At 38.3% G+C, this 13,471-nt stretch overlaps 1 protein-coding gene across 13 annotated transcripts in view; it reads right to left on the reverse strand.

The window, feature by feature from the left end:
* The window catches only part of INPP4A (inositol polyphosphate-4-phosphatase type I A), a 111,813-nt gene that overhangs the window by 38,486 nt on the left and 59,856 nt on the right, over positions 1 to 13,471 (reverse strand). For 12 of the 13 annotated variants that reach the window (XM_040056637.1, XM_040056636.1, XM_040056627.1 and 9 more), the window contains exons 4-11: positions 8,552 to 8,614; positions 5,984 to 6,202; positions 5,116 to 5,160; positions 3,541 to 3,659; positions 3,310 to 3,426; positions 2,240 to 2,319; positions 1,699 to 1,810; positions 668 to 758 (exon numbers count right to left, since the gene is read on the reverse strand). In XM_040056637.1, the coding sequence (XP_039912571.1) occupies positions 668 to 758; positions 1,699 to 1,810; positions 2,240 to 2,319; positions 3,310 to 3,426; positions 3,541 to 3,659; positions 5,116 to 5,160; positions 5,984 to 6,089 (670 nt within the window). In that variant the 5' untranslated portion in view covers positions 6,090 to 6,202; positions 8,552 to 8,614. The remainder of the gene's footprint in view (positions 1 to 667; positions 759 to 1,698; positions 1,811 to 2,239; positions 2,320 to 3,309; positions 3,427 to 3,540; positions 3,660 to 5,115; positions 5,161 to 5,983; positions 6,203 to 8,551; positions 8,615 to 13,471) is intronic. The other variant, XM_058419488.1, reaches the window with a different exon arrangement.

The following is a 13,471-nucleotide window of genomic DNA, read 5'->3' on the forward strand; positions in this document are numbered from 1 at the left end:
CCATATTTAAGCCTAGGGTTTGACTTAAAAGTATCTTCTTTCTTAAAGTAAATGGCTTCAGTTCACTAACATGCTGTAACACTAACACCTGCTGTAAAGATCTGGTTTAACCAGGCATCAGTCTACCTTTTGCAATCATGGTCACTCTCCCATGACCATTCTACAAGTGTTTGCAGCAAAAGCCTTCACTACAAATGACTTACTACACTGCTGAGGAAATGAAATGAAATTAAATACTTATTCACCTTTTAAAATGCTTTTTTTTTTTTTTTTTTTTTCTATGTACTGTGCATTTTCCTCTCATTTGCTGGAAAACTAACCTTTCTGCAAGATTCTTAAGATTCTTTTTTTAAAGCAACTTGCTTTCCTGCTTTCCTCTGTCCCTCTCCTCACCCTGCAACAATTGCTTAGGAACAGACTATGAAATCGAATGGAAAATGTTATATTACAGTCAACTTAATTGGAAAAGTTTGCTTCTGCTGTTTCTACAATACAGAATAGTGCATACGATAAAATGATTTATTCTGGTATGACCCTCAAAGGACTGCTCAATCAGCAGCCTGTTCCTATTCAAATGAAACACCTGCTGAAATGCCCCGGGGCCACAGGCACACAGGGAGAGATTAGCTTTTATTGATACCTAAAGCTTACTTGTTACAGCTCTTACCAGATTTCAGCAGTGCATCCTTCCTCAATGAAGCATATTTGGATCTGATTCCTAAGGATTCTGTTAAACTTTCATCAACTGGCAACACAGTCTGAACAAAAGCAAGAGAAACCAGAAATAGTAAAGAATGAAACCTCGGTGCCCAAGCAATATGCAGTGATGACCTAACAAAGAGACTTCAAAGAAATATTCAACTCCACACATGCTTTAAATAAATATTTCAAATATTTTTACTGTGGACAAAAAATATTGCAGGCTAGAATAATAAATCCTAAGCATTCCTATTTATTTCCACTGAGCAGTTCAAAATGCCACAAAAATTTTCATCCAGCCTTTCAACTACTTATGCTAGCACAGCTCCAGATTCCACACAGATACTGTATCAATAGGCATGAACAGATCTGGAGGATAAAAAGGGATTCTAATGCACACTGTGAATATTATACACACAAAAAGTTCAATGGTCACCAAGATCATTGAACACAAGCTTTACAGAATTAAATACATGTCTAGGCTCAGAAAGTGCTGCAAACATCTGCTCTCAAACAATTATTTGGGGATCAGGAAAACAAAAAAAATCCAGTAGTCCAGTAATCTCTTCGGTTTTACTAAAATTCTGGGAATTCCCTAGCACCCTAATTACAGTTTTGCTTAATAATACCTTCCAATTCACAATGTGAAATGAAATACCACATGTTTCTGAAACTGGTTATCCACGCACCAAGTGCACCAATGAACAAGCCTCTTCCAATGAAGAACATGAGTACTTGATACTAAAGCTTAATAATTTTAAAATAAAATTTTCTCACATGACTTTTAACTCCTGTGCATGCTCCCACACAGGAGCACCAAGAGCTCTGCAAAACTCAAAATGGTTTCATCACCATTACTCCTTACAGTATTTTGAAAATGTAAAGCACTACTAAATATCAAGACGGACAGGGAAGTTGATGGCAGATGTCAACTTAGTTTATTTCAATGCTGGCAATAAATCTGCATTCTGCTTAATTTGGTACAATGCTCACACTCACCCTTCCATTAATTGTATCAGGTGACCTTGTCACTGGAGGCCTTTGGTCAGATTTTTCCTCCATCTGCCACCCAATAACTGTGATGTTACCAACGCGGTCACTTTCAGCCGACCTGCAACAAATACTCTGCGTTGAGATTTTTTTGGAGGAGGACCTGTTCATCAACAAGGAAACACTTATAAAAGGCTATAAATCTTCAAACTTAAAGAACAATTTAAATAGGAAGCTTTTCAACTTCATTTGGAATAATTTATAATGGGTTATTTCAACAGGAGAACATTCCCCTTATTCCGCAAGGATGTTGTACAGAATTGAAGGCAGCCTAGGTAGTTCTCTGAGCTCAGCTTATACATTTGAGGGTAACATGACAATGAGAAGAAATGTAATTATTCACACATTTTGATAATCAGAATATACTTGATATCAAAACAAGGGAGTTTAATGAAGTCCATTTTCAACTGGTCATGAAATAAGAGGTTTTCATCACAACTTAAGCATGTTTTGAAGAATTAACACTTCAAAGAAGGAAAATATTACAAACCTTAGTGTTATGTGCAACCTGTGGTACTTCTCCTGAAGAAGATCCTTTACAGTGAATGTCCCAGAACCCAACAAATACATCTGAAAGAAGATGAGTTCCAGAACTGTAATTACCCTTACAGTGAGCAAAGGCTTTGACCACAGCACTGAAGTGCAAAATACAATTATTATGCATAAGCAAACCATAACTAAATATGTCATATATAACTGATTAAAATATCTTAAAATATAATATATTTGATTATTATGAAAGTTTTTATTCTACTGGAGGACAATATGCATTTTTGTTTCTCTAGGATATACGTGGAGGCACCTCAGTATATATGAGCTTAGGCCAAGCAATACAGGAGCACTGAAAGCAATCACTGAACAGGGCTCAGGCTGCAGCCTTGACCCAAATTTGTCTCCTCCCAAAGAACTTACTTCCTCTGGAGGTATTAATTTTTCCCTAGAGCCCCATGAAGCACTGAACAGAGAAGAACAGTTCTGCTGCTCTTGAGGAAGCCAGGGAGGGGCAGACACATGGGGCCTGAAACAGTATTCTGGACAACAGTCTGAGAATAAATGGCCTGTATTGCCCACAGATCCAAGTAGCAACATGGGAACACTGACACTTTTTTCAGTAAAGAAATGAACCTTACCTGTGAACAAAATCTAATATACCAGGATAGGGTGATTCCTGGAATTCAGGTGCTCTGTTCCAAAGGACAGTTTCACTATGGCATTTTGGCACAGGCTAGAAGCCTTGGTTAGGGATGTCGGATCCTATTCATTATCTAGTTCACTAAAGATGTCCACAACGTAAGAGCACAAGTGACAGGACCTTTTTAATTTAAATCCATAGTTTCCAAACTTGATGCAGACAAGACTTATTTGAGAAAACTAGCAATGCTTCCCATGCTGCCAAGTCAATCTCATTTGTTCCTCCTTTCCCTGCCCATTTTGTTTTCTGTATGATCAGTGGTGCTATCCCCTTCGTTTTCTTCCCCAGAAGTTACTAATTCTATCTTTTTGCCTCTCATTTCCTTGCTCCACACTGACTTGGCAGGCAACAGAAAAAAGGAAACTTACTGTTCCCTGAGATCTATCTTTGACGTCATACACGGAGAGTTTGATTTGTGTCATTTGATTGATAAGAGAGTCTTGGAAAAAGGCAATGCTGCTTAGAAAGATAGGATTGCTTGTTCCCTGTAATCATAAACAAAAAGCCAAAAGTTAATGTAAGGTGATGTTTGTTAGGGAAGAGGTGATTCCTTGTTAGCTTCAATTTTCAATCTAATCTAGAACTACCTCAGCACTTACCTCAATAATTTCTGTCTGTGCATGCTTTGTCCAGAATGCCTGGGGAGGCGTAGTTACACTCACTGCTACAAAACTATTTGGTTTTCGATCTAGCGATGGAGTTAGCAGCTCACTGCAAGCTTTAGGTATGCAACAGATAAAGAAATTTAGATTCAGGATCTTTTGTATATTGCTCTAAGACTCTACATTTTTATAAAACCACATTATACACACTGAGCAATCAAACCACATTTATTAATTCTATCACCACACTTTAAAAGCAGACATCACTCACCTTTGTGCATGCAAACAGTAAATATGCAATTAGCTCAGTCGGCTCCAAGCTCAAGAGCTGCAATTTAAACTTGTTCTCTTCTAATACATGCCTATCCACCACCTGGAAAGCTCATTCTAACAGCCCACATGCATAGGTTTTCCCCTGGGAATCTCATGAACTGGCTGCATTTGATGGGAAGTCACGCTCCATTAAGCCCATTAGCAAATGGCATTTGCCCAGGGTGGACCAAAAGAAGCGCCTGAGCATTGATCAAGCAGCACTGCTGAGGAAAACCAGCTTGTAATTGTAAGATGACAGCAATTTATTTCCTCTAAAATGTTACTGTGAGTTTAAATGCTGAAAGAGGACTATGGTGAGCAGGAAATAACTTCCAAAAATTTAAATGAGTGACTCTACACAATTCCATTAAACTTCAGAGCCAAGTTCTATCTAGCTAGATATACGTAGCTACAGTATGGTCCAACTTCAGCTACATGCAGGAAGTAAATTCTGAAATTTAGCTAAACAACTTTGTAATTCTAGAAATTTTAACTTATCTGAAAATAATTGAAGTACTTTACTCAACTCTGAGAACACTTAAGATTATTACTCATAACAGAATTGCACACAACTGAGAAAATTTTCTAATTTTTCATTAGTGCACTGTTAAGAGCCTAACCTTCCAAATACTAGTTCACTATCAAGCCAAGAAAACCTCCTGCAGTTGAAAATGTGGACTGAATTTTCATGAAGAAAACATTTTTCAGCTATTCAAGTGAGGTGAGTCAACGCACAAGCTTCTTGTCCAAATCCAACCATCTCAGAATTCAGGTCACTTCTGAATCTCGCATTATCACTTAACAGCAAAGACCCCAGGAAAGAAGTTATGTGTAATTCACAGTTCTAAGAAAACATTCTGCCCTAAAATGGTGTTTCCAGCAAATCTTCAGTTTGCTGGAAGACCTGAACTGTTGATTTGCTGACAGTGAAGACAGTTTCACTGCATCTTCACATGAACAAAGTAAACATTTAATAATAATAATAAAAATATTCACAAAGTAAACATTCAAAATTTTATAAGACTGATGTTCTAGTTACAGACTTTTAGAAACATCACAAAATGAAACTGCTGGCTGCTTATGAAAAGATACTGTACAGGCAGCATGAAAACTCTACCATATCTCCATAAAAACCAGAGCAATGTTGCAAACCTTACTATATGAAATGCAATTCAATATTTACAAACCCTCACATATAAATTACAAAATATATACAATAGCATGCATTATCAAAACTAGCATAAAGATCACTAAGCTTACCTAAACTGAACTCTAAAATCGGTTCATCTGGATCCTGAATGTTTCCTGTAAATCAGAAAAATTAACACAAGATTAGCCAATTCACATCACTGCCATGTGAACTCTTCCCTGAAGCAGCAATCACACAGAGAAAAAAATTACATTTTATACTAAAAATATTTTTCTTTAATTCAGTGAGACATGACTGGTATCAAAAAAACACTTATCTGGTAATCTTTGGTACCTAATAATTATTTGGAAAACCTGGGATGATCTCAGTTTATAAAACGTATTAAAATATGTAAATCTATGTGTGATTATGTGCTATATGGGAATATTAAATGCTTAATATCAGTAGAAAACAACAGGATTGAAGCCTGAGCCACTATTAACACCAGATCATTAAATCTGTAGTAGTAAATAGGACAAAATTTAAAAGTACTGGTATCTCTCTCTCTCTCTAATGAAAGAAAGCCTCTGAGGGTTAGAATCCTAATTTAATAACCAGAAAAGATAAGGGAGACAAGCCTCAAATCCCTGAACTCTCTTGAAAATTTTATACAATGTCAAACAAGAGGGTTGCCAAGACTCTTCCTAGACCGTGACAGTATTTTGTTATTTTCTCCCTCATTGCTTATTTTTGAGTGATAAACACAACTACACAAAATCTAACTCAATTTTTAATCCCTCTCTGATTTTAATGCCTTGTCTATTTTAAAAGTAGCAAATTCAAGATTTTTAGAATTTTTTAGTATAATTTCTTTATCTCATTACCTCCAGATAACCAGACAGATCTAAAACTTCGAGCAAATAAAAGAAAAAACCCCAAAACCATTAGTACAAGACAGGTTCAGAAAGGAGCAGCAACAGCTGTCAGGAAGGCACAAACCTGTTAGAGAGAGGCCAACCATGTCAGAGGTGACATCAATGGTGGAGGCCCTCTGCACAGTGCGGGACTTGGCACCATGGCGGGGGCTGTGTTCCCTTGCTGTCATTTTCTCATGAAGAGCCCTTCTTTTCTTGCTGCTTGGCTTTACTGATGTTTGTCTCACAGAGTAGCAGAGTGCAGCACGTTGTCTCCAGCTGCTATTCCTCTAACATTACCATGCTAAGCAACAGAGAAAGAAAAAACACACACCAAAATTTTAGGCCACTATCAGCTACTGGTCTTTTCAACAGCAGCAAACCTACTGCCCTAAAATCATCTCAGGTCATTAAAATAAAATGCTCAAGGCAGATCCAGAGCACTGTAACTCCATTTGCATGTACTGTACATCTGTAGCATTTTACAGCAAATTGTCGAAAACTGGACCACATGCAAGAAAGCTTCTCTGTCAGAGAATGGGGCTTGAGAAAGATGGGGCTTGAGAAAGACACATTAACAGACCAGCTGCTCTTCTCCTTTGTCTAAGTTATTAAATGATCCTTAATGAAGTTTCCTGCTTTCTAATCCCTAGGGAGCACAAGTAAATTTGTCAGATGGGGCCTCTGTCTGCAGAGGAAGCACTAGGGATAAGGACAAAGGCACAACAGGTTGGTGGAGTGCAGAACAAAAGGGCAGGAAATGCTGTCAGTGTCAGCACACTGTGCTGTTCTAGGCTCTACCGCCATGAGCAAGGGATAATGAAAACTATAAATAAAGCCTGCTGGGCCAGAGAGAGGTTGAAATTCTGGGATGGTGGTGGAAAGAAAAAGCAAAAAGGGGTGGCTGCCGACGTGGCAGATGGCAGCATCTGCGCTTTTCCTCCACCCTACATTTTCTTGGACTACAAACATGCATGACAGTTCTTCCCCTCACAATGCCCATGAAGTGAAAAATTACAGTAGGAAAGAAAGCCTACAGAAAATTTGGTTATGATTTTAAATGCGAATGGTCCTTCAATCAACCATGCTAGCACTGCTAAGTTATGGAACTTTCGTATTTGTTTCATACTCTTCTGACAAAGACCATTAATTTAGCAAGTGAGGAGTAAAATCTGATGAACCTGAAAAGTACTAATAGTGTAACTAACACCTTCCCAGCAGCCTCTTGTTCCTTCTACAAAACATTTGAACCACACTGCAAAATTGGAGAATATTTATTTTCCTTTTAGATTGATAGACCTAACAATGAGCAAGATGTATTCTAATTAAATAAAACACCTAGCTTATATTTTCTTCTAAAACACCACTTTAAACCTATCTGAAGACCTCCAAAGGAACATTCAACCCGCTTAATTTATGTCCCTGAATTTAATTAGTTCGCATATCCCTCTGGAGGATTTCAAAAGAATCTTCCTCTCTCCATGGGGAACTCAAGCTTCTTCTTAACTATCACTGCCTCATTGGACATCAAAAATTCAAATGCAAGTTTGCAATGTAAGACAACTGAACTGAACTGGTCATACACATCAGCTTAGGATTTTAAACAAGGAGCTCATTCTAGGTAGGAAGGAATTTGGGCTGTGTCTACAAGACAGGCCAGTCTGTTGCGACTCAGAACTAAGAATTTTATTCAAGCCAGGTTTATATAATATGTCATAAATCCACTCCTAATAGGAAGAAAAATAAACTCTTGAATGGAAGTATCAGAAATTTAGATCTCTGAACATCCCATCACCAAAGCTCTGAAACTCAGTGAAGCATACAAAACAACACTCTGTCTATAGACAGAATTTCATTTCAGACAGCCAAAAATTAAAGCAGCCAGTTTTCCAATTCATATTGAATAGTTGAGGTTGGATAAATTCAGCACTTTATCAAATCCAATGCCCTTGCTTAAAAGAAGCTTCTCAGGACTGTGTCCAGTTGGTTTTGGACAAGAATGCACCTCTCTAGCCAACATGGTTGCTCCAAGGTTTGATCACACACAGTAAAAAAGCTTTAATTGTATTTATTAATGTTTAAGTGGCTAGTGAACCTTTCTCAAATAGTACTGAATGTCCTAGTATTTATTCAAATAAAACTTCCATCAAAATTCTTTGACAGTTTCCACAGCTTTCCATTATCGTGTTTTTCCCTTCTTTCAGCGATAGGCTTTCCTTGGTTTGTTCTTTATGTAATGTGATGTTTAACAGTCTGTAAGTCTATTAAACCTAACTGCCTGATGAAAAGACCTACAAAATGTACTTGTAGAGATTTAGACAGGATTCCATAGTCCCTTCCTCCAAAATCTACAAATAACAGAGAATAACTAACATGTTCACCAAGGTACAGGTCAGACAGCAAGTAGGTTCAAGAGCCTGGCTTCTTCTCAGCTAAAATCTCTGCAATTCCTGACATCCTTAAAAAGGATCAATCCTTGAAAAGTTAAAGAAGGGTCAGGTATCTAATTTGTTTTGAAGCTATTCCTATTTAAACATTACTGAGTACAGTAATTTTCCAAGGCTCTCTAAGACCTCAACTATTTATTTAAATTGCAATAATAATTTATCATCTAATGATACATCTTTGCATTACTTACAAGGATCATACTTACAGAGGGCTCTTTTCCTCATGTGGGGAGGGATTTTGTATATCATAATATCTGTTAAATCCACATCTAAAAAAATTGACAAAATAACCATCATAAATTCACAGTCTTTTTGCATTGCATAAATCACAATCAGTGGGCAGGTACCATTCTCAGATTAACTGTAAATTTAACTTCTGACTACCAGTGCTCACAATAAAGTTTACTGAAAATAGAAAAACAGTATGATCTACTGGACCTCACCCAGCATTAGTCATGGCAATATCCAGCCAGAGTGGGAGCACAAAGAAATAAGCTTATGCTGAAAAGGACTGACTTCAGGTCAGCATTTGGTGAGTGGGTAGAACAGCTGTAATAAACATACTAACATTTGGTTTACCAAAAGGCTTGGTGCTATTAAGATAAAGGAATGTATATGTGATGTTGAGTATAAGACAGCATTTGTTACTATGCTTGCTTTTCTACAGCTAAACTTTTGAAATGTTGCTGTTTGGAAGAGTTATAACTGCTACTGTCATGAGAAAAGATCCAGTGTCATAATACAGAAGTTCAACAGATCACGATGTAGATCTCTTACTCCTCTGGGTAAAAATACTACGTGACAGAGGCTTCTACAAACAGCTGGCAATGAGCATATAGTAAAAGCAAATAATTTTTAAATTTACTACAGGTTAAATGAAGGTTTATATTGGATAATTCTGCCATCTCATTCAAATACATTTACATTTAAAGGCTGTGTCTTTTAAGACCTCCCATTTATCCCATATTACAGTAAAATAAATTGGGAATTCCAGTCTCAGTTTCTCAATTTAATCACCAGCCCTACCAATTACCCAAGACTGCTTAAGAATTTAACATGAGTTCTTATCACTTACAGAAAGATTTTATCTCACTTAAAGAACATAGGAGGGAAGTTTCTGGTCTCAACTCACCACACAGATTCTCTGTATAGTCAGTGGTGAGACACAGGCACTTCCAGAGAACAAGTCACTATTTTCCAAGGTAGGTGGGATGCGTCACCCCGTGGAGATACCTCTCTCTGATTATAAAACTTATTAAGATGACTTGCTTAGCCCTGATGCTGCAGCTGGGCAAACTGGATCCCTCCTACAGCTGACCTAGCTTGGTCAGGGGTGAGTTCCCTGTACTCAATGCGTAGCCAAACAACAGGTGCTCTGATCCCTCTCTCGAATGACAATTGTTTCAACAACTACAACCTTATGATCACGTTTTTGATAAAAACCGATGGAGGTAGCATTCTTACAAAATTAAGAGATCACATAGTTTCCTTAGATGGCACCTATCCTTAAATGGATAGTTTCCAAAGACTGGTACCACTCAAGCAGACAGCAATACCAAGGGCTGATGTAGTTCACGTTGAGGCAACCTCTCCTGAAGGTGGCATGATTTATCTACACATAGCCTTTGGCTTTTCTCCTACTAAGATGGCAGACAGTGGATGTTGGCAAGTTGTGCAGCTTTGCACTTCGTGAAGCTTTGCTGCAAGCCCAGTTTTCAATAGAAACAAGAGAAACTGTTGTTGACCTCCAGTATTGGTAAAGGCCACATCCACAGTTCACAAAAGGCTTCTGAACAAGCCTCCCTTCTCTTATATGAATATTTATTTGGCACTCTATTAGCACAAAAGACCTGAAGGAAAGGTCTTTCTGATGCCACTTCTGCCCTGCAGCCCTCAGGTCTGTCAGTCAGTTGTGGAAAGCAAATGCCGTCCTGCTCAGCTACATGACTTTGTGTCTTCTGGGATTGAAGCTTTGGGACATTTGATCTCACCCTGCTTGCAAAATCTCAGGCAAAAACTATGATCATCTCAGCCCCAGAATAAACCCCTGATGATTAGTTTGTACAACTACAACCTAATATTCTCCTCCTCTCAACAACTGTTTTGGTGAAGTGATTTGGCCTATTCCCTTGGGAAAAAAAATCTACAAAACTACCCATTGAAATAAACATGTGAGGTGAGATTAAACCTTATTTCAGCCTAACATCTACTTTTTCGACACTTACACAACTGCAGGAAACAGGATTTATCCAATTCACACATCAATAAGCAGGAGAAAGATGATCCTCCAATTACTGACTGAATTAAAGTCTTCTTTGAGACTGTACTTTTCTACAGCCATAGTGCTCTAGGCTTATGGCACTTGATCAGGTAAAGAGGCATACCAAAGCAAAAAATGCAACAGCAGTGGAAGGTTAAATGTTACTGATATATCTGCATGAAGAGAATGATAGACAAAAAGGGAAAGTGCGACAGTTTCCTTAATGCTTTAAGAAAAAAAAAACAACTGTAGATGTAATCCTAATGGAAGTTTATCAGTCTCTCCAAGAGAGTGTGAAAAAGCAGTTGTAGGTTACTTACTGAATTGCAATTAGTTTTAGAGTCTCAAGGCTTTCTAGACTGTAAGGACCATGCCCTGACTCTTACCAATTATGGTTCTTGTTCCTGAAAAATACATTTTGAAATATCAAGAGGGCTCCTTCAGCCAACTGCATTCTTCAAGTAACATCTTCATAATTAGTTTCTCTGACTGAAAATGTTTTAACAATACACAAAATCATGAAAGTGAATATAGCCTGAAACAGTATTTTGGATCTGCAGCATGGCCTGGTTTCCAACTAACATTCTATTAACCATATCAACATGGACAAAAAAATGGAAAGGAAGAAACCTGCCTGATTTTGCCAGGTTATGAATATGTTGCCTTTCATGCCTTACTATCTCTAGTATAACTAGCACACTGGGAGTGTTTGTTTGTTTGTTTATTTATTTATTTCCTCCAACAATAGAAAACCTTGGTAGTGAAACAAGATTGGACATGTTGGCTCAAATCCAACCTTTCTGCAATTCCAGCAAGCCACCTCCAACAGCTGTTTCAAAGATGATGCAAGGAACTTTATAACCACACGAGGACCTGAGGTGAAGGTCCAGATCAACCCTATCACTCGTGGCTGCAGAGGCAGCCCAAAAGCAGAGCATCAGCTCAAATGACAGCAGCTGCCAGCTAAACCCTGCTCAGACCTTCTCCAACTAAGAACTACTCTCTTTATAGTCCAACATGCACTTCACTCTTCTGTCTCATTTAATGAGATACTGAATGTCCTGAATCTCACACAGGTCAAAACAGGATAAGTCAAAGCCAGGACTTTGGCACCTTGAGTCAGATCCTTCCAGCCAAACTCATGGAGGCAGCAGCACAGAGTATGACTGCTGCAGATCCATAGGTTGGCAACAGTTCCAGTCCATTCACTCCATGATCTAGGCCTTGGGAAGGCATAAGAATGGAAGTGATTCCAGCATCCAATATGAACCTTTGCCTCCCACTGACATTGCTTCCCCACAAAGACACTTGGCAGTGCCAATCTGTCAGCTCCACAAAGAGGCTGTATCTCCCCTCTCTTCTTAAGTCTAGGTTCCCCCCATAATCTGGTTAAATGTCCCCTTGTCCCACACACCAGAACCTTGATTAACAAAGACAAAAACAATAAATTTTGGCCTGAAGAATCTTCTTGTCACTCTCTGAAGCTCCCCTGAGGATTCTGAGTGAGTAATTGCAGCAAGAACAGGGAAAAGTCTTCCACAAGAAAATGAAATCAACTAACACAAATTATAACAAACGTATCTGTGCAGTGTGGAAATCCCCGAATGCAAGCTTTCAGTGATATTTAGATAAAAGGGCATTTCAGCACCAGGAAATGGTTTGCTTTCTTTTTGGTTTCTTATCCATAGTTCACACTTAGTTGCAGATAAGTTTGTAAGTCACAAAATTTCTTCTTGATCCCTCCCCACTATGAACTTCAGCAAACTCAAATAATCTAAAACCCCAATTTTACCTCTTTAATATTTGAGTACTTTTAACAGGAAACTGCATTTTAGGCCGCTTAGTTCTCTGTGCAAATTAAAACTGTTTGTCTATACTCACAGAAGAAATACAATTAGCATTCTTCTTAATGAGATACTGTTTTAATTTCACTTGTCATTGAAGTATTTTTTTATTCCTTTAGTGCTTCTAGAAGTAAAAAAAATACACACATCCAGAGGTGGAAGTGAGCGTTTGTAACACACACATCTGTTAGCTAAAAAGGAAAAAGCACAGCTCTGTTTCACTTTGCTGAACAGCTTTCATCAAATTGAACACAGCCCAATGCCATGGAAAATGCTGAGTTTTGCTACAGGGAAGTTTGAAGTCCAACCCTCACAGCCTCCTCTGCCACTTTACCAGCAGAAAGTGAAACAAAAATGGTCTTTATCCCAAATTAACCTTTACCCTCTTCACAAGAAATGTGCTGGGCACGTTGTGATAAAGTTCCCTGTGCCTGGGATGACTTCTCTCCTCATGACCTGGAGTTCTCACACTGCCCACACAGACACGGAGAAGCACATGAGAAAAGGGACGTATTTTCTGTAGAGGAGTTTGGACTGGAGACACTTCTCTCAATTTGATGGTCCTTTCAACACCCTCCCTACACCTGCCTCTCCTAGAGCAGCCTTTCTTCATAACCATGAAGCTAACAATGCAGAAACACACTGCTCTAGCTGGAAAAAACAAAGGCTTAACTCCCTCTCTGAGCTCCTCCTGCTGCAAAAAACAGTGAGGAAGGGGAACAAAGGTGGGGGAGAATAAATTAAATAAAACAAACAAACCAACCCACAAAAAACCCCCAAGCACTCCCCCCAAAATACACACACACACATACACAAAAAAAAAAAAAAAAAGAAGGACCCCCCCCTCAAACCAACCAATCCCAAAACCACAAACAAAAAAAAACCACCAAAAATCCCAACAAAACAAAAACCACAAACAAATCCAAACCTCCAAACTTTATGACCTGAATTGGAGATGAACCAGTCACACAAAACATTTGATAAAAGATTTCATAGTGCTGTTGATTACAGATCAATGGCAT

The sequence above is a fragment of the Hirundo rustica genome, chromosome 2 (genome assembly GCF_015227805.2).
Source record: "Hirundo rustica isolate bHirRus1 chromosome 2, bHirRus1.pri.v3, whole genome shotgun sequence".
NCBI lineage: Eukaryota > Metazoa > Chordata > Aves > Passeriformes > Hirundinidae > Hirundo > Hirundo rustica.